Source organism: Cariama cristata, unplaced genomic scaffold, assembly GCF_000690535.1.
Source record: "Cariama cristata isolate BGI_N322 unplaced genomic scaffold, ASM69053v1 scaffold1784, whole genome shotgun sequence".
NCBI classification, from domain to species: domain Eukaryota; kingdom Metazoa; phylum Chordata; class Aves; order Cariamiformes; family Cariamidae; genus Cariama; species Cariama cristata.
Window position 1 is genome coordinate 42,929 of NW_009613277.1, and position 20,245 is coordinate 63,173.

The 20,245-nt window shown below is 36.6% G+C and overlaps 1 protein-coding gene across 1 annotated transcript in view; it reads left to right on the forward strand.

The window, feature by feature from the left end:
* Positions 1-13,906, forward strand: part of AGPS (alkylglycerone phosphate synthase) — a 46,225-nt gene extending 32,319 nt beyond the window's left edge. The window contains exons 15-19 of the mRNA XM_009698940.1: positions 438-499; positions 2,566-2,655; positions 3,093-3,192; positions 4,961-5,018; positions 13,319-13,906. Coding sequence (XP_009697242.1) covers positions 438-499; positions 2,566-2,655; positions 3,093-3,192; positions 4,961-5,018; positions 13,319-13,440 — 432 coding nt within the window. The 3' untranslated portion in view covers positions 13,441-13,906. The remainder of the gene's footprint in view (positions 1-437; positions 500-2,565; positions 2,656-3,092; positions 3,193-4,960; positions 5,019-13,318) is intronic.
* The last annotated feature ends 6,339 nt before the right edge of the window (positions 13,907-20,245 follow it).

Below are 20,245 nucleotides of genomic sequence, written 5' to 3' on the forward strand. Positions count from 1 at the left end.
GGGACAAATCACTGAATTTCCCTTTATTTCAGCAGGCTATATGTAAAATGGGCAAAATGTTTGTCTTTAATCTACTCAGATAGGAATTACATTCCAAATAAATATTTCTACTAGGTATTATATTGGTTAGCACAGTGGAGCTCTTGGCTTGATGCTATAGTGATATATCAATACTTGATTAGTGTAGCATACTGACAGGCTGACAAGTTGTCTCACTATAGCCACGACATCAAAATGTTTGTCATCTGTGTCTTCAAAGAGCTACCCTATTTCCATATAAACTAATATCACTGGGACAGATGGGTGTTTTTGCTAAATAGACTTTCTGTTTTTCTCATACAAACTAACTAAAGTTGCTCAACTGTTAGCTATGTAGCATACACTGGAATCCCAGATGTTGATGCTGAATGTTACTGATAATTTCCTTTCTCTATTAGGACCTGGGTCTGGATTACTATGTAATAGGAGAATCATTTGAGACATCTGTTCCTTGGGATAGGTAAACTGTGATTATTCTTTAGAATTGCTTAAAACTTGTACTTGATTTCATTCAAATTATTCTTAACTTATGCTTGCTCATGGGGAAATTTAATTTAATTTAGAACTTATGTGTATTGGAGGCTCCCTGATGTGCCTCAAGTCTTGCACCTGTGTGTTCTTGCTAAAGTTGCTAGTACATATCAGGATTTTGTAAATGCGATGTATGCAAGCATTCGGTAATATTTCGACTTAGGTTAGCTTACTGTAATAAATTCAGGGCTTGAAATTGCCCAGTTTAGGAAGCTGGACAGTGTTGACAATAACTGTGTTGTGTGATGAAGAGCCACATGTGGGATCAGCAGTGTATTTCAAACAGAAAAGCTTGTAGTGAAGATCAAAAAAAATGTATTTAAATATATTTAGATAAGTTTTTTCTCTCCGCAGTAATGCAGGGAAATAAAAACTGAAAAGATAACTTTTTCCCAAGATTAAGATCTTTTTCCTAAACTTATTTTATCTATTAACTATGGTTGAGAAACACTTGACCACAACAGACTTTAACATATAAAATCACTTTGGATGCTTCTGTCCATTTGGTAAGCAAGAAACCTCTTAAGCAGGATCTAAGGTGATTTTAAACAGAACTTTACAGTATTTAATGCAAAGTGGAAAGTGTGCAAAGTGTGATGATTTAAGCTGGCAGGCCTGTGTCCTTGCTATTGAATTTAGTAGCAGTGCCAAGTTCCAGCCTTTACTTTGAAAATTGGCATAGAATCTTAAATGGGTGGCACAGATTTGAGGACAGTTTTGTAAGCAAAATTGCTCTTAATTTTATTTTAGCTTTATAGATTTTGAAGTATGCTAACTGCTTAGTCACCAATTTGTTTTACCTCTCTTTTCAGGAGAGAATGAATTTCTATCTAAGAAATTAAGAAAATATTTAACCAGCCTTTACTTTGAAAATTGGCATAGAATCTTAAATGGGTGGCACAGATTTGAGGACAGTTTTGTAAGCAAAATTGCTCTTAATTTTATTTTAGCTTTATAGATTTTGAAGTATGCTAACTGCTTAGTCACCAATTTGTTTTACCTCTCTTTTCAGGAGAGAATGAATTTCTATCTAAGAAATTAAGAAAATATTTAAAATTGTCCTCACCAAAGCAAATGCTTTCAAAACCTCTTTCTACTTTTGACTCACAAGAACTATGTCATTTTCTATAAATTAATCAGTTACCTTGTTCCTGATAGGTTGAAGGTACTTGAATAATATATTTAGCTCTACTTGCTTATTCACTGAATGGATAAATTTCTCTTGTGTATTACTGCTATCAATCTGGAAAATAGTTTTAAATCTGTGTAAAATGTCTTAATCTGAATTGTAAAGTATAGCACTGCAGACATTTGTGGGAGAACCATATAACTGAAGAAATGGTCATGTGAAAAACAGTGATTTCTTTCAATTGTTTGAGCACTTTGGATGCAGCTGGGTCTGCCTTAGAAGGAAAAAAAATGAATAAAAGCAAAACAAGTATGGCTTATGACAAGGTTTAATAGCTCATTGCCATGTTAGAACTATAACATTTCAAGCTGGCAAACTAGTGCACAGCTGGAGTATCTCCAGTTTTGACCTTGCAGCATACCAAAGGTATGGTATTAGCAGAGTATACAAGGCCTTAGAGTTTTCAAGCTTTCTGCTGTGAGCTGTATTTATCAACTACTTTGCCAAAAATTTGAGGCTGTTTTGCTGAGAAAGCAAGTAAAGACATACAGAAGTAGGTAACCTCCTTTTTCTGTTGAACACTTCTGACTCCTGTTCTTTATGGAAAAGAGCTTTCATTACACACTCTGCTTCAGAGTGAACTTGCTATTCAGAAGTACAGAAAAAGCAATACTAGTGAAGTCTTGGTGAGGACTATTCTTAGAACAAAATCTAAGCTAGTTAAAACTGGTTCTAGAAGGCAATCTTCTGTTTTATTAGATTATACTTTTTTTAAAAAATATTACCAAAGCTGAAGTTGTGTTTTTTAGGAAATTGTATAAAATCATATACTAAGATTTTATATTTTAACATGTTTTCTGTTACAGGGTTTTGGACCTTTGTAGGAATGTAAAGGAAAGGATAGTAAGAGAATGCAAAGAAAAGGGTGTTCAGTTTGCTCCTCTTTCCACCTGCAGGTAAGCCATGCAACAACCTAAGTAATTTTTCTTGATTCTTTGATTAGTAAGAGAAGTAAGGAAAAGGTCACTAAACTTCTAGCTAGTAGGTAAAGTGCATCTATTAAAGATCTTACAAACGCTAGTAATCTTGACCACCTTTGACCTGCAAGTGGATTACATGTAAGAGTGGGTAATTCCAGGGGTTAGTAGCACTTGATTAGTCTTGACATTCTTGCTTATATGTGCGAGAATCCAAGTGTAATGACTTAACAGCTTCAACTCTTAAAGTCATAGCATTAAGTCACTTATGAAGTATGAGCAAAAAGGATACAAAACTATTAAAAAAAAAAAAGCTACCCTGTTAAATAACGTAAGTAGCCTTATGAATCATGTAATGCCACAGTGGCTGGCTTAATAGCATAAAGCTTTGTTTGTAATGCAGTTCTCTTCAACAGGGTGACACAGACTTATGATGCAGGTGCATGTGTCTACTTCTACTTTGCCTTTAACTACAGAGGAATTAGTGATCCTATTCATGTCTATGAACAAATTGAGGTAATGTATATAAGAACAATAGTTAAGGGGGAGGGCGAAAAGCTGTTGTCCCTTAACATATGCTTGAACCCATTGGCCAAGCTAACTGAATTTTGCAGGAAAGATCTCAAAAGTCTGTTTGTAAAGTTTTGATCACTTGCAGCTAGGAAAAGAGGTGCACACTAATAGTGCGCAAAGTAGAGGAAAGACTACCAGGTGACTATTTTAGACATCAGTAAATGAATACTTACAACTAAAGTGTAGGAAAGCTTAAACTGGAGTTTTTTCTTGAATGGCAGAAGCTATCAACCGTAAACCCCAAATCTGTAGGAAACAGAATTTCCTTAGTTTCATTATTTACAAAGCTGCTACTTTCATTTAATACTTAGTCTTTAAAATACATTATAAAACTATCAAGATCATACTTTATTAATAGAGCTGCATGTAGCAAATAATGAATGTGATGGTCTCTCATGCTATTTCAGAGAATTAACTGCTGTGGTTATTTCTGTTTAGGCCTAGATAAGTGCTGATCTAAGCCTTCTGTGTTAGACCAGTTGTAAGCTGTGTTGACACTTACCGGAAAGCTCTGGAATAACTCTGCTTTAATGCTTTGGCTGGTGAAACACTGTACTTACCTAGTTAGGGGAAACTAATAGCCTTGTTGCCTTGAAGATGTAATGCTTAGACATAGGTCTGTGGCCAAACTGCTTTTCATCCTACCTTTTGGTTCATATGCTGAAACTTCAGCACTAGAAAATTGCTAATAGGGCTGTGAAGAAATAGTCTATATTTATAACTAGGATATCATTCTTGTCATGCTTATTCTTTAGAAATTTCTCTTGAACTTGGTGAGTGGATGCAAAGTTTTACCTAGAAGTTCTGAGGCTTCCATGCTGTTGGATCGAGGGCATTGGGGAATGTAATATTGGAGTGCTTATTTAATGAAACTTTATTAATACTTAGATATTACTGTTTATTGGAATTAGTTAGCAATGTGATCACCTGGATGCATGTCTTCCATTGTAGGTGACTAAATTTAACCTAACAAAGTGAGTTTGCCAACCAAGTATATGCACTCTGTGGCAGACTGAAAAAATTCCTAACTGCATAGGTATGGTTATGTACATTATTCCTAAAAAAGTACACTTTTTTGAAAAAAAATTAGTGCTTGTGCTTAGGAGAGCTTTCTTTGTTATACCTTCTAAGCTGTCTATTCATAATCGGAGCTGGATGGGAAAGAAGATTGTAGAGCTTGAAAGTGTTCATATATTTTTTAACATAAAAAATCTAAATTTTGTTTTCTGCCACAAGCTTCACCCATGAAAGGGTTGTCAGTTGCAAAGTACCTCACTTCCTCAACGAGAATCTTGGAGATCTTGGTCTAAACTCTGGTCTGAATAAGGATCTCGAATCACTCTGGGGAGCCTGTTTTCAAATTTCTTTATTGTGATTTCCTTTTCAGTAGGTACTTAACCATCTTCCAGATGAGCATCCCAGCTACTAGACTATCTTCATTTTGGCAAGGGGGAAGTGATCTAGATTCTGGAATAATAGATTTATTGTAACAGATGCTATTTGATATGTCTTGGCTTTGATAATGTTTATTTGGAAAATCCACACTTACATTTATCTGCAGACTTGAACTAAAATGTTTACCTACATTGAGTACCTTAATTACTTCTGAAACTTTTCATACACCTGTGTAAATGAGTATGATAGCAAGCATTTCACTGAAAACAAATCTTGTGCATTTGCTGTTGAATAAATACTTACCTTTCCAATTTAGAGGGCTGCTAGAGAAGAAATACTTGCCAATGGAGGAAGTCTGTCACATCACCATGGAGGTAATGTTCTCAGTCTAATATTAATCTCTTTGATACTGCTAAATATTCATGAGTATATAAAACAGTTTGTAATAGAACTGTGAAAAATATTTCACAGGCATTAACTGAAATTACTGGGCGGGGGGAGAAGGGGATGTCCTGGCATTCTTTCTAGAAACTTCTCACCCCTTTGCCAGACTTTCAGGTGAAGTGTCCCTAGACCTGTTTTTTCTTTATATCAAGTCACACAATGTGGTGCATTTATGAGCACCAGCTTCAAACCTTTGATAGGAAGTCTACAGGCTATCTGAGAACCTGAAAATGTAGTTGATCAGTTTCTTAAGCAACTGCTACTGAACCTTGTGCAGAGGTATATTCAGTTACAAAGACCTCAAATGGGAGTTTCAGAGTTTTAAGACAGTTTAGTGTGCATTGTGGCTAGGTAAATGCTGTTAGCCCTAATTCCAGAGCACTTGGTGAAAGTATCTGCGTAAAAGAGCTAGTGACTTGAAACTGGGCTATGTTGCAATCTACCATTTGTTGCATAATTGATGTTATGTAAGTATTGGTATTACTGGCTTGCTGTCTGTTAACTTCTGATTATTCAGTTTCTTCTCCTGGAGTTGGAGAATTACTTGTCCTGAGTTACTAGCCTCTTTGCAAGCTATTTTGTGCTTTAATATTAAGAACCAATGTCATGCATAAGTGGTACTTCATGTACGTGATGCTTTACATATGCTTTTTCCACATATTCAGATAGCCTAACTTGATTGCATGTGTCCTATATAATGCTGTGAACTCAGATGTCAGGAAGACGACTTGTGATGCCAGTTTGATTTGTGCAGCTTGCTTCTTGAAACTGGTTAACTTAATGCATTTCTTTTCTCTGCTCTCTTGGGGCATTGTCTGGCTGTAGAAATAAAAGCAAAGAAGTCTAATGGTTTAAAACTAGATACAAATTTTGTAAATCTGAGAAAGCTCTGTGTGTGGAAAACTGAAGGGCAGAGTCTGTGCTTTAAAACATATTGGTGACTTGCTGGACTTGAAACTTTTTAGCTAGGGCTGTTTTTAAGCATTTAGCTTTGTGATAGAAACTGAAATGGACTCTGCTTTAGCAATATCAGGATATTGAAAGATGTGTAGGTGATGATAACACGAATGAGAACAGTTTCAGTAATTTTTGTTTAATATGCCCTTATTGTCCTCTGATTAAATCTTTAATATGGTGGTATAGTGAACCGGTCAATTCTCGCACATGGGATGTGGAATTACCTCCTTGATGTACTGTTGTGCTCTCCCCTGCTGTGACAGCTGTATTTTACTGTGACTAGCTTTTCATCCATTAACTCGCATGCAGCTGGAGCTTGTCACATGTTTGGATGTATTTGCCCTCACCATGTGAAACCTTTCTTACAGCATATGTTGAACACACACAAAAAAATTATGTGGCATTTTCAAACCCTTGCACACTTCAACTTTCTGACTCCACAGATATGGAAAACTTGGTTTGTTAGACTACTTATGCTCCTATAGTATGCATGACTGCCTCTTATACTGATAAATGGTTTCTGCTTTGAGTGTTGTTGTCTGGCAGTTCATTGTGTACGATATTCAAGATTCATTTTTTCCTGTGCTTAGTAGATGTGCTGCTGAGAATTAGCCTAATAGGATCAGTTTTATTTACTGACCTTCAGGCCTTGTCAATCTTAGCACTGCTAAGACTGGTCTATTATGTAAGGTAAAAAATAGTGGTGCAATTTCTTTTAGTATTTGTCTTGTAATTATGATTAATAACAGTTGTTTTCACTATCTGGAAAGAGACAGGCTGGTTTGTCTGCCTACAATCACACTGTGATAAATGGAGCTATTTTAACTCTGGTTTTGTGTATCAAAGAAAACAGATGTAGTCTGGGACTTGAGGCTATAGGAAGTACAAAGCCTGCTTAAGTCGATCTTCATACACTCCTTGAGCAAAGAAGTGGTCATATATGACAGTTTGAGATGCGTAAAGCTCTAAATTGCTTTACATCTGGGGAAGTACTAACTGCAGGGAGACACATAGCTACCATCTACAGTGAGAACTGAAATCATGATACTTTTTCTGAAGTTAGTCTTCATAAAATTAAGACTTTACTCTGGATTCTGTTTTAATCTCAAGATCTCTTCTCTCCTTCCTTCCAGACTAATGACAAATATTGTAGCTTTTAGGCAAGACTCGTTAAAGGTAGCAATACTGTGAAAAGATCCCCCCAATGACTTTTGAGACTTAAAACTTGTAAGAAACATAACTCTTATTTGTTAATGGCTTACCTTGAAGTTCACACCTTGCAATATGCAAGAACAAAAACATTCCAACAAAGAAATTGCAGAAGTGTATCAATACCAGCCTTGTACAGCAAGCATCTCATGGACACAAGAAGCTGTAGCAAAGCCAGACATATACATCTGTGTAATTTATCCTTTCAATGTAACAATTACTTCTATTTTAGGATAGAACATCTGGAATTTTTTTGTTGTTTTATAAATCTGGATATAATTTCTATGATACTGCTACTTAAATGATTTTGTCCTTTTAATCAAATTGTCTTTTCTTTTTGAAGTCTTCCTCACTCTTGACTTTCAGATATTTAAATCTAATTGGTAAATGTCAGGAATGAGTTTCCTACTTGAATACTAGTATTTAACACTTGATAATATTTCTGGATTATGTAATGCACAGAATTTTCATTTAGGAAGAATCTGAGGCATAGGTGTTGCTATAAAAATACACTCAAAATATATAGCTGATCAGATAGGCACTTATTAATGCAGGGGGAATTCAGCTGTTGTCCAGTGCATCAGAAATTGGTCCTTATTGAGGAGGTTGTCAGGTCTTTTTTTTATGATCCTGCCAGTCTTTTCTAAATGTGACAGGTCTGTTTCTCCCTAAATTTGTTGTGAACAATCTGCTGAAAAGCTTCTTAGTGGTTTTAAAGTAGTTTTTAATGTGTGACTTTGAAGTGGTTTCTTATGCCTTCTTTGTCCCTTTAACTAATGCTATGACATAATCTGTGACTTAGTAAAAGTTTTTGAAAGGTATTCAGGAATTGGATATCCTACTTGTAGCATTCCTTGTCTTCATTTCCTACATGGGATTTTACAGTCTTGATTATAGTTTTCACGTTGCCTTCATAATGTCCTGCACTTAGAAAGGCATAGTGCACATCTTTGAATACAGCTTTGATCCTTGTGCTTTTCTGGCCACTGAGTATCTTTAGATTTGAGAGTCATGTAAGTAAGGGTTGCTAGAGCCACATTTAGCCTCTAGAAACTTAGCATTTAAAAAGCAGCATTAGGAATGACAATTTCTTGTAGATGCAAGTTTAAGTTTAGATAAATGGTTCTTCTAATCATTTAGGGCAAGCCCTAAAACTACCCATATGATGTGTCACGCCTTGCATTCTTGAATTCTCGTTTCATAAAATATGTGCTTTTTTTGTATACATAAAATAACATGTGCTGAGGAAGTACCAATATGACTGGTGTATAAATACAACTGTAGCCCCTTTGGGGTGCAACATCAGAAGGGAGCTGGCTTGATTTGGGCCTGACCCCTTCTCTATTACCCATGTAAAACCAAGGAATAGCGTAAAAATTAATGATAGATTGTTTCCCTTGCAGGGAATGTTCTAACTAAAACTGGTTACTTAAGGAAGCAATTACCAGCTTGTGGGTTTGAGAAAATATCCTCATTTAGCCACTTAACATAATAGAACTAATTTTCTTCCACTTTCTAGACAGATTGACTAGAATAAAGGTTAACCAGATAGCCCAGGCTCCACAGGTTTAGGTATAATATCAATTTCCTGGCAGTCTATGTAGGAAAACTAAAAAAGGAAAACAAACCAAATCCTAAAAAAATAACCCAAAACCATCCAAAAAAAAAAAAAACCAAAACCCAAAAGTCAACAAACCCCCAAAACCCCCACATACCTTATCTGCATTCAATTGCATGTTTGACATTGCAATTCATTGCAATTCTTTGGCATCATTTAGAGGCTGTGGCTTAAGCTCTACGCTGCAGTAATTAACCCACACAAACTACAAAATCTGGAATTATAAAATTCCCTTATGAGGGAAGTTGAACACAGTCTTTTTTCCTCTACACAGGAAAAGTATCTTCTTGCCTTTAAGTTAAGCACTGGAGGCTGATCATACTTTCATCTTAAAACTAGAGCTTGCTCTACTGATTAGAATGAATTTAAACTGTCATTTGTCAGGCATGGAGTAGCCTTATGTGAAATAACATAACACAGTTGTATTTTCCTTCTTGGTCTGTTGAAAGTCTTAATAGAATAGTCATCTTCAGTGCCACTTCCACCAAAAAAATGCAAAGGACTTTCTGATTAATCAACACAGAACTTGAAAGTACTTAAACTGTTTTGATAGCAAATGAAAATGTGCAAGATGTTACAATGATGGTAACTGTTAATTACGTAGTAGATTTCAGGTACACTGCTCCAATATACTCCAGCACAGTATTAGATTAATGCACAGACCTTTCTCAGTATTGCAGAGATCTCTCTGGAAAAGTAATAACCTGTTAAGCAGTATCTACTTGCAGAGAGATGCTTTCCGTAGAGACAACCAGCTTCAGGAAGAGCATGCAACAGCTGGAAGAGCCCCATCCTTCTTGTGACTAGCTACTGCTTCTCCTTTTGCAAAGCTATTGTTCTGCAATAACTACCTTTTAAAGTTGAAAGGGCTGGAGCAGATAAAGGCTGGAGCCATGTGTAGTGCCACTAGAGCCTGTTTCCATTGGGACCACACACTGCTATAAATCTGTTCTGCATGGGTGTAGTTATTCCTGGGATCCGTCAGCTACACTAAAACTTTCCTTACAAGACTGTTCATGCGTGCCCAAGTACTTCATATTCCAAAACTGAGAAAACCAATTACTGCCTGCTGTTTGCTAGCTCCATCCTTAGCAGTCAGATTTTTTGCAGCCATCCAGATGCATTTTCAAAGATGAGCAAGTGTAGCCTTTCTGAGCCAGGAGAGCTGTACACCCATTTTATCTTCTTTATAGCCAGCAGGTATGTACTGTCCATCTAATGCCCTTCTCTTTGAAAAATGATGCACATGGGAAACTGTTGTCACTTTTGGTAGAGAATGGAATGTCTTTTGCCTCATTTGTTTTTTCAAAGGGTGAATTCTACAAGAACAGCGTAGAGTATGGTTGCACTTCACCAAAGTGTATTTTATTTCCTAACAGATTAAAAGTGCACTGGAAGCATAAACAACTTTCCTAATGAAACCAGCTAAGGGCTGGACCAGCATGTATCAGAACTGGGAAGAAGTTGCTTAGCCAGCTCACATGTTTTTCTTTGGACTGTAATGATGGTAAAACTTGGAAAATACTGCACAAATAAAATTGGTGTTGGACTGTCTTTGAGAGTTGCTACTGAACAAGCTTCTTGGCTTTCTGGTCTGAACTGCTTTGTGTGAAGTAGACTCTCGGTCGTGCTAGGGTGTTTGTACTCTATGTAATAGGCTGGACTTCAGATTGAAGACTTCTGGCTTCCTAGCAGTGAATGTTTTAAGGCATTAGACTGCTCAGCACACCTCAGGAATGGGGCACTCCACTTTTAAAACTTGAACACTAATTCTGTCACACTTCATCTTGGATAATTAAGATGCAAGATTAGGTGTCTGTAGAGGAAGAAGATGCAAGAAGGGCGGGCTGTATTTGTTTACAGTTGGGGCAACAAGGATTGTGTGTGTAATGGAAGTAGTGACTTGTTAAGCTACTAGAAAGTGATTGTACAATGTTATGCTGATTTGAGAACCTTATTAATAATGTTACAATGTACCATATAGAATCAGGTGAATTTGATCTCATTTTTGAGAAAAGTATACCAGCTGAGAGCCTGCAAGTGGCTGATACTTGGATAAAATCTGGTTCTGTGCACTGTCTCATGTCAGTTCTAGATAAATGGCATAATCTAGGCCTAAAACCTAAAAGGTCTACTTTCTCTGGGCTAGAAACAGAAAGGTGGTTTTCTCTAGGCCATGGTAAAATCAGGCTTAACTGAGACCTTTTATGGTTGGGGAAGTTAAGGCTTCCTTGAGCCCAGACATGTTCTTTGGCTAGGCTTTGAGTGGAGTTAAGCAACTTTGCCACTTGGAATTGTTTTTATGTTCATGGTAACATCATTTACTGTTACGGCATTTTCTTCCTCCTTTTCCCTTCTCATCCTTGAAGCTAATTACATTGGCCTGTGGAGGAGGAACAGAATATTTTTATAGGGCAGCGCTACCCTGAAGTGAAACAAATATAAATATTGCTTTTCAAGTGGTGCTCTCCACCTTCACAGAGCCTTTCCTTCACTTGGTCTACTGTCCACTTAATCAGATGAACCAGCTTAGAATTCTAAAATCGAGATTGCTTCAACAGTTTTTAACTCTAATATGAAAACTTGAGTAGCTGAAAAACCTGTGTGTATCTTACTGACGTGAACGGTAGAAGCAGGGGCTCAGCCTGCTGTTATCAAGGGGTTAAAATATTTTCATTGAACATGTTTGTGAAGGACTGCTGGTAACTGTAGTACAGCTTTTTTCTTTCCAGTTCACTAATCAAATGTATGTTAGATTTATTATTGCAAAAGTATAAACCATAGAAAATTTGACAAGATAGATGTGTAAATTATCACTTTGACAGAACTAATGATGCACTCCAAGCACCTTCTGTTTTCCAGCACTTGGTGAGCGACTTCATTAAATATGCAACGACTGTTTGGTGCTGCTCAGACAGTAGTTCAGTTCCTTGTGGAATTGCATTATTACTGGAGGTGTAAAAGAGGCAGGCACACTAGCTGTTGGGCATCCTGCTGTGATTCTAATGTGCTCCATCTTGTTGGAGCAGTTGTTTGCAGTCTTTTCAGGACAATTACATCCATAACCACAGGACACATTCACTGAAACTATATTACAGCTAACAGTTGAGCACGGTAATGACTGTTCTTCAGCTGCTTGTGTAAGAGCCAGTGTGAGTGACTTGAGGTGGGTGATGGTCAAGCCACATCCGTGATTCTGTTTTTGGAGCTGTAGTATTAAAGTTTCCCCAGATAAAATTCAACTACATCAAGTTGCTCAGACAGTCAAATTGTAGTGATGGTGTATTTACAGATGGGGATTTTTTTTTTCCTTGACCCGGGCTGCAAAATACAACCACAGTTCCTACCACATGACAGATTCTTGTGTCCTTCAGTTATGATCTTTGCTCTTGACACGCATACTGCTAATAGTTGTTTTCTAACAAACTGCAAATTTCATTGCTTCTCACATTATTTGCTTTTTCAGTTGGCATTGTGACTAGCTCGTATTCCTTAAGGTATAAACAAATATACTCTGTTCTCCAGAGGTGTCCCTGTAATTTATTATTCTGATGACAGTTTGATGATTACCCTGAGAACAGGGCACAAAAGATGGCTTGAATTTAGCTTCAGATACTCTTAAAGCATCTGTCTCTCAAACCTTTACTATATTGCATCATACTGACAAATGGATTGTGTTTCAGGCTGACAAGTTAAATGCTATAATGTGTTTAATGAAAAAAAAGTCCTTATTTTGAATCATCTGTTAAATCAGAGTTGATGACTTGGTTAATTAGTATGTGAATGCTCGGCCATTTAACAGGACTATTGTGAGACTTTAGTGAAATGAGTACTTAAATGGCTGGTGTTGCAACTTTGTATTTGGTATATGTTGTGAATATCCATCTTTACATGGGAAATTAAGCTCTTGTGTTTGAGCAATTACCAGCCTGTGTAAAAGTTTTTGGCTGAAGTAAGATATTTTGTTGATTTTAAAACTAGGATTTAAGCTTTCTCCTTAGAAGACAATTTCTTGCTATTTAAACCAATACTGTTTTTAAGTTTGATTATTGAGTTGTGTTTTTACTTTAACGCAATCAAAAGGTGTGGGGTTCTGCTTTTTAGTAATTTCCTCTACAGTTTCCTACTTAAAATTAGTTTTGTGGCTTCTAAAAACTTATTACCGATTGCCTGTTTTAATAGAATATGTGATTTCAGCCTAAGCTTCATCTAAATTTCATAGTTTCTGAAGAAAGTAGACAGTGTGGAACACAGTCTTCCTCTGGGAGTATGCTGAGCTTAATGAGCTTGATAGTCTGGTGGGCTCAATAAATCAAATAAAGCAAAACATTTCTCATTTTTGAATAAAAGCATTTATCACGCAGTGTTTATTCATTCATGGTCACAAGATTGATTGGCTCCTAGAATCCTGCCATATATTGAAACACTTTGGTTTTGTTTTTCCAGTAGGCAAATTGCGGAAGCGCTGGATGAAGGAGAGCATCTCTGATGTTGGCTTGGGAATGCTGAGATCTGTTAAAGAATATGTGGACCCCAATAACATCTTTGGAAACAAAAATCTTTTATAAAGCCCTGCACAACATGATGTACTAAAACTTCTTGACAATTACTGTTGAAATTCCTCCACTTTTATTGTATTGATATCCCAGTAATCAAATATAACATAGACTAAACTTTAAAAACTAGTAACTTACACTGATTATTTTTTTTGCCATCCCCTTCCTCCTCCCCCCCAATAAAGTGTAAACATCACTGTTAATGTTTATGGATTTTTACTTACAATGCTCTTAAACTCTTAAACAGCCCATTGGGCACAAAGTGTATTACCAACCAGGAAATGCAAATTTGGTTTTCCAGGTTTGGTTAGGCAACACAGCTGACAGTATTTTCAATGCTGGATACTGCCAGATGTTTCTTACGAAAGCATCCCCTGCAAGGACAACAAAGACTGACAACAGTGTTTTCTACAGAACCAGCTGCTCAACCCAGCCTCTTGCTAAAGGAAAGCTGCTAAAAGGAGACAGATGAAAGAACACCAAGAAGTACTTCACTGTACTGAAGGATTAAGTATGTGACAGACTTGTAACCAGCAGATACTTAGAGTACAAATGTAGGCTTTGGTCAAAAGAGACAGTAAGTCAAACTACTTCTAAAAACTCAGTGGTCTCCCACCATAGTACTAGTGGAAAATCTTACACAATTGAGCTGTTCTGAGTTGTATTTGCATTGCTGGGATAATCTTAAATTAATTGTAGGTCAGTCACTATAAGTTTTTGTATAATGGACATTTCTCACTGTATGTCAAAAACAGGTTTGTAACAAAACTTTGTGTTCATCTGTACTTCAGTCCTAGCGTGTATGGTTTTTGCTCCTGTTTCGTTTGTTTTGCAGAGATGCAAAACATCTTTTTTGGTTAAAGTTTTGGCTATTCAAATGAAACTGTCCAGCGCTGTCTTTTGAAACAGTCTCAACAGTTTAATAAAACACTTAAGTGGACAACATACTGTCATCCTGAAAGTGAGATTTCCCATTTTAGTTTTGTACAGTTTCCTATGGCCTTTATGAATCATTTATTTACCTCACTAGTAGCCACAATTTTAATTGTCCATTGAACTTTAAGAAAATTAAATATTTTCTTGATCAGTCTAGTATGAGAGTAAGCATTTTTACATTGAAACTTGAATCTTGATTGGTAAAACAAACTAAAAGTGTTTGTCAATACTCATGATCCATTTTTAAAGTGGGTTCTTTTCTTAAAGCAAATTATCCAACTTTTTGATATTTAATATATATGATTGCACAGGATAGAAAAACTACAGACTGTCCTTTGAGTACACTGTCTCTCTAGCCAACTGCTTCACAGCTCTGTAGTATCAGTTTGGACAGCTTTTGTATTGGTAGTGCCCTTAATGAGAGAAAGATAAAATTGCATTTTTGTTTTTAAACTATTTTAAAATACTGTCTAATTAGCTCTCAGTTTTGGTAATATACCAGAGAGTATAAAATGCTAGAAAAATACTGCATATCGGACAACTTTGAACTTCTTTAAAGATTAACTTCAATACTATAATTAAAATGATCAAAAAACATGAACACTCAAAACATCACTTCAAAATGCATGCTGTTAAGGTACTTAAGGAAAACTTTATGATCTACAGGTCATAAACCAGAACATTAATGTGATATTTGCAATGCAGCTAGATTTATTTTGAAAGGTCTTTGTTTCACAACATTTCAACGTTAAAAATCTACTCTTGCATATTTTTTTTTTTTGGCCCCAGAGTTCGTATTTCAGCAGCAACCAAAACAGTAGGTGTAGTCTGTTTTAGGAAACTGAGTCTTTGCACTGTGGTTAAGTGTTCCTTAAGCACACAATGGTGTCTCAGCAAAGTGAATCTGTACGTGTTTATGCAGGGGACTTCCTCATCTTGCATGCTGCACGATGGTGACTACGTGGCCACAGCTGGCATCTCACTGATGACTTCTGTCTCTCTGAAATAGAGACCTTTCTAGGAGTTGGTGAATATGAAGGGTGTTTATGTGCCTCAATGAAAGTATATGTCTAACTATGAAGAATCAATTTTGAAGGAAAGTATGTAAAGCCTTTTTGCAGAATGACAGCACAAACAGAACTAAAACAAGTAGTCATAGCTCAGTAATACTGCTGTCTTAAGCTTTTAACTTGAAGTACAACACAGCTCTATAACATCCTTTCTAATTCTTAGTTTTCTGACTAGGGTTTCCTTATCTCTTTTCTTGAAATTACACAGGCAAAACCTCCTTTACTCCCTATTTCTAACCTTTAAATAGCAACTGGATTCTGAAGTGATTCAAAATGCCGTAAAGATTTTTACTGCATGTCAATTGTCCTATGGGAAGGTGAAATAACAGGCTATAAGGGCCCCAAAGCAATGTCGCTGGATAGCTCTGAGGAAAAGATTAACTGCAAGTGTAATGGATTTTTTTTTTCTAATGGCCACCCTATTGCTGTCTTCCTAAATGTTTTTCTGTCTTATGAACTGGTCAGAGCTTAGTGAAACTGGAGTTGAGATGCGTGTATTACTGACTGTCTTTAATTTCACATTTAAATTCCTAATAAAAATAGAGAAAAGTGTAATGCAAGTTCAGGAGACCTAGATACACACAGATCGTTACCCATTTAAAAGAAATCTTCCTTTCTCTGATACTAAAGTCTTCTACCACTCTGTATTCTCTACTTTCTAAAGAATTCACTTCCCGTAGCTGCAACCTGTTCAGAGGTGGAGTTTGATCCATGCAGATCAGAAGCATATCTTGGCAGAACACATTACTTTTTCATTTGCTTGACTATTTTGGCCATATGTAAGTTTCAAGCAGTTTTAATTAAGCTTGTCATGACTTCCAGTTACACAGTTTCTGCTCTCTTTGAAGGAGGAAAGGTGCAGAGTAAATATGGCTTGACTGCAAAATGTGTTTACGTTAGAGAGACTTTTATAAAAGTTTTGAAGAAGAAATCTCTTAGAAATTGATCCAGGGTCTAAATCTTACAGTCAAAGAAAAATGTGTCTCTTCTTGACTTGACTCAGAGTATATTGGTTGAGTTAGAGAGATGTCATTTTTGCCTTATAGCTGTGGACAGAGGCCAGGCCAAATAGTTCTTCTGTAGCAATGTTAATTAACTGAAACCAATTTCAAAGACAGGGATACATTAGCACTGAAATCCAGAAAACACAAATTGCTTCTCAATCTTGGAAATGTACGTTTATTGAGGTTGTAATTTAACTTTCTGCAAATAAAGCCAAGCTGTTTGTCATTTTAGCGTGAGATTAACTGTAAAACTTCAGTTGTAATGTTGAGAGATTATAGAACCTTATATTATTAATAAAAATAAAATGGGCCTAAACAATTATGTGGTTTTGTGCTGAAACTAAACAAATATATTCTACTAACTTGTCATCTTTGGTTCATTTTAATTTGGCAGTGAACTCTTACCTAAGGAGAACTATTAGGAAGGCTTTGGCACTTGCAGAGAGAAATGAGATTGAATTTGTGAATGTATGCTAATAGCAGCTCTGCTTTTGTGTCCTATGTAAAGCAAAAGAGGAAAATGAGAATTTCAGTAAAAGAAGGGTAAAACAAAACCTGAACACCAGTCCGTTCAGTTGAGAAATTTCACCTCCTCAGTATTTCCTGTTTGGGCAGCAAGGGGACCGCGTTCAACTGTTCTTGGAAAGTTCTCTCAATATAATACAGGAGCATACCTTGTCTTACTTAGCTTCCCTGTATTTCAAAGGCCTGTTGTATTAAGCTATTGCAACAGGTATATAGTTTCCTGCTGTTGTGCACATGTCTCATTTAAAACGTCCTTGTTACAGGTCCTGGAATCTGCTTTAAAAGTTCTGTGTGCATGAATGCACCACGTGTGAGCAGAAGAGGTATTTCTCTGTTATCTGCATCATTGCTATAAAGCCTTTATGCCCTTTAAGCTAAAATCACTGAAATCACATCTTGCTTGAAAGAGCTGTTGGATTATCTTATGTTAAGACAGTTTCTTCAATGCATATTATTCAGAAACTGCAAAACTCATAGTATGCAGGGGACCGGAGAACTAATGGTGTGGTTCAATTTGTAAAACTATAACAATTTCTCAATATAATCCAAATTTTTTTGTGTGCTTGTTTACAGGAGGGAGAAAGCTACCTGACAGTCAAGAATTTTATTTGTGTTTCTGTTCTATTAACAGCATAAAAATGCAGTATTTTTACTTAGATCTAGATAGTCTCAATTTGAAGGAAATCTTAGAGGATGATATACTTACCGCAGGATGACAGCCAGATCTGATCAGTGTTCTCTTTGTTTAAAATAAGTAAGTTTTATAAAAAGTTAGACCTGAACTCGCAGCTGTGTAAATACTATAGGGTCACTGTTTATGGTTTTGCAGTCCCATCACTGGCTCTGAATTCTGCATTACCTTTAACAGAAATCGATGAATTTATGGAGACTAGAATTGGCAGGTGGTTGCTTTGTTCATGTTCAGCTTCAAGGTCTGCTGTGGTACTCAAGAGCAGAGGTGGTCAAAGCTATTTTTCAAAAAATGTTTGCCATACTGTCTTTGAAAAATACTAGTGCTGTCAGTTTGAAATTAAAAATTCAGTTTCAAAAATATGTGGGTTATGATATTTTAGATCATAATGTTACTTGCAATACTTACCAATACAAATTGCAATAATATGTACCTCTACTGAAATGCTGTGAAATGTTTCATTTATGAATATTTTTTTTTGCACTATGGAAAAACAAAGCATTGAACTTTTTATGGGAAACTTTATGAATGTTTCATTTTGATTCAGAATAAAGCTAAACTTGTTTCAATTGACTGTTCAGAAATTCCAGTATAACATTTCTATTTAAGTAGCATTCAGCGTATTTCTACCTTCATGGTAGTATGTAGTAACCCCCTGCCATGTATGGGGACATAACAGCTTTTAAATTAATGTATTTATTGTAGTACTATAAAGTATCACAGTAGCCTTCTAAAGGATAAAACAGAAGTGTTGATCACAGCAATGAAGTTGTGTGTATGCAAAAAGATGATAGACAAAACCGAATGATGTGACTAATCATGTAAAGTTTAAGTTGATGCTTCTAGAACTTCAGATCAAATTAGGAAATAAGTGAAAAATGGTTTTTGTTTAAAAATCACATTTTAAAATTAAACTATATTTTCTAATGATGAAGAATATCAAATGATTGTCACAACTTTGCAGTTCAGTATCATGTGGTTTGTCCTAGTGTGGCTGACCTCCCCAGATACTCCTACAAAGCAAAATACAAAGTGGATGGTCAAGCGACTCCCATTTCAGGCTCCTGGAAGGGCTTGGCTCTGTTCCCATGAGTGACGCAGACACTGAGCGTGTGGATATCTGGAGTTGCTATTGCATCAGTCAGTGCTAGCTCAGCAATATAATATTCAAAGCAGTTTGGAGATAATGAATGGCATTGATGTTATGTACTCAAATGAAGTTCAGCAAACACTGAAAACATAAAAGAACAATTTGATAAGTTCAATTATTCATAAATTGGTTATTGATAGCGGCATTGATAAACGCAATCTTGACTAGACAGAAGCCTGTGGACGTGGGAGCAATGAGAAGGCACAAAGACAACCGCTGACCTTCCTCCCCCCCAGCCCCTGGCAGCAGCCCGCGGTGTTTCCTGTCTCGCTCTGTTTCTGCTGCTGCAGAGCAGGAAATCCTGGCTGCCCAGGGGCGAGGGTTAAAACCTGCAGTGACACACATGCTCACCTACCAAATACAGAGCAGCTGGGTAAATACATGTGGAGATGAGGCCATAAAAGCTGGTCATTAAGGAAAGTAAATCTGGCTAAGGTTAGAAAGCAAATGCAAGGAAGATGTGGGTGAGCTGAACGCTGCATGAAAACCTCAGGTTTAGAATGACACTTGTTGAGAAGACTTAGATATGATACTGACCATGCTGTGGGCTTAGTCCCAGCTGTATTTTAAGTTTGTTACTTGTCTTGCTTAGGACAGAATTCTGGGTTTAGCCTGATTTGCTAGGAAAACAAAGCAAATGCAGCCTCTCTGCTGCTTAGTTTGCTCCTCGTTCTTCTCCCTTTGTCCCCACCAAAGCTTTTGAGCTTTGTGGACAGCTTCACCCAAACTCACATAAGATGGACATCTCAATGTATTAAATTCTTGCAGGTTTTTGTGGAAAATACCAATCTTAATTTAGGCTCGCAAGAAAAATAGAAACTGAAATGTCAGCTCAGCCCTTGTTAATACTAGAGAATCCATGTGGTAAAAACTCGATTGCTTGGTGTACATCCACTTCAGACTGTCAGTGTGCTCTGCCTTGCGGTTCTTCTTGGACCCTTAAAATACTTTCATGAGTGGGTCAGCCACAAGGCAAACTGGACTTTTTACTACTGCTGCTTCTGGAAGTACAGGGCAATGCTGTTCTTCAGTCAGGTTTTTTTTTTATTATTTTTTTTTTAATTGAGATTTGCTTAATAAATGAAGGTTTTGTCTTTCTCTCTTCATGCTTGTAACTATGTTATGCCCAAATTCTCAGTTGTGCTTAGTTTTACAGGTTAGCATATTCTAGTGCAGCAACATGAAGAACAGAAGCTGCTGGCTTCCTTCAGATGGTATTGCAGCTCAGTTCATATGTGCAGAAGTGCCTTAAATGTATTGTAGTTGGTAGTCGCCTTAAGATGTGAGATCCTTTTAAAGCATAGCATTGAAAACAGTCTGCAGGGAACAAGAACAAGCTGTGAAAAGGGGTTGGGGAGAGAGAATGGGAAAGAGAAAAGATGTTGGAAGAAGACAGCAATAAGCTGGGTCTGTATGGGTGTTAAGAAAGTCCTGGCTGTTC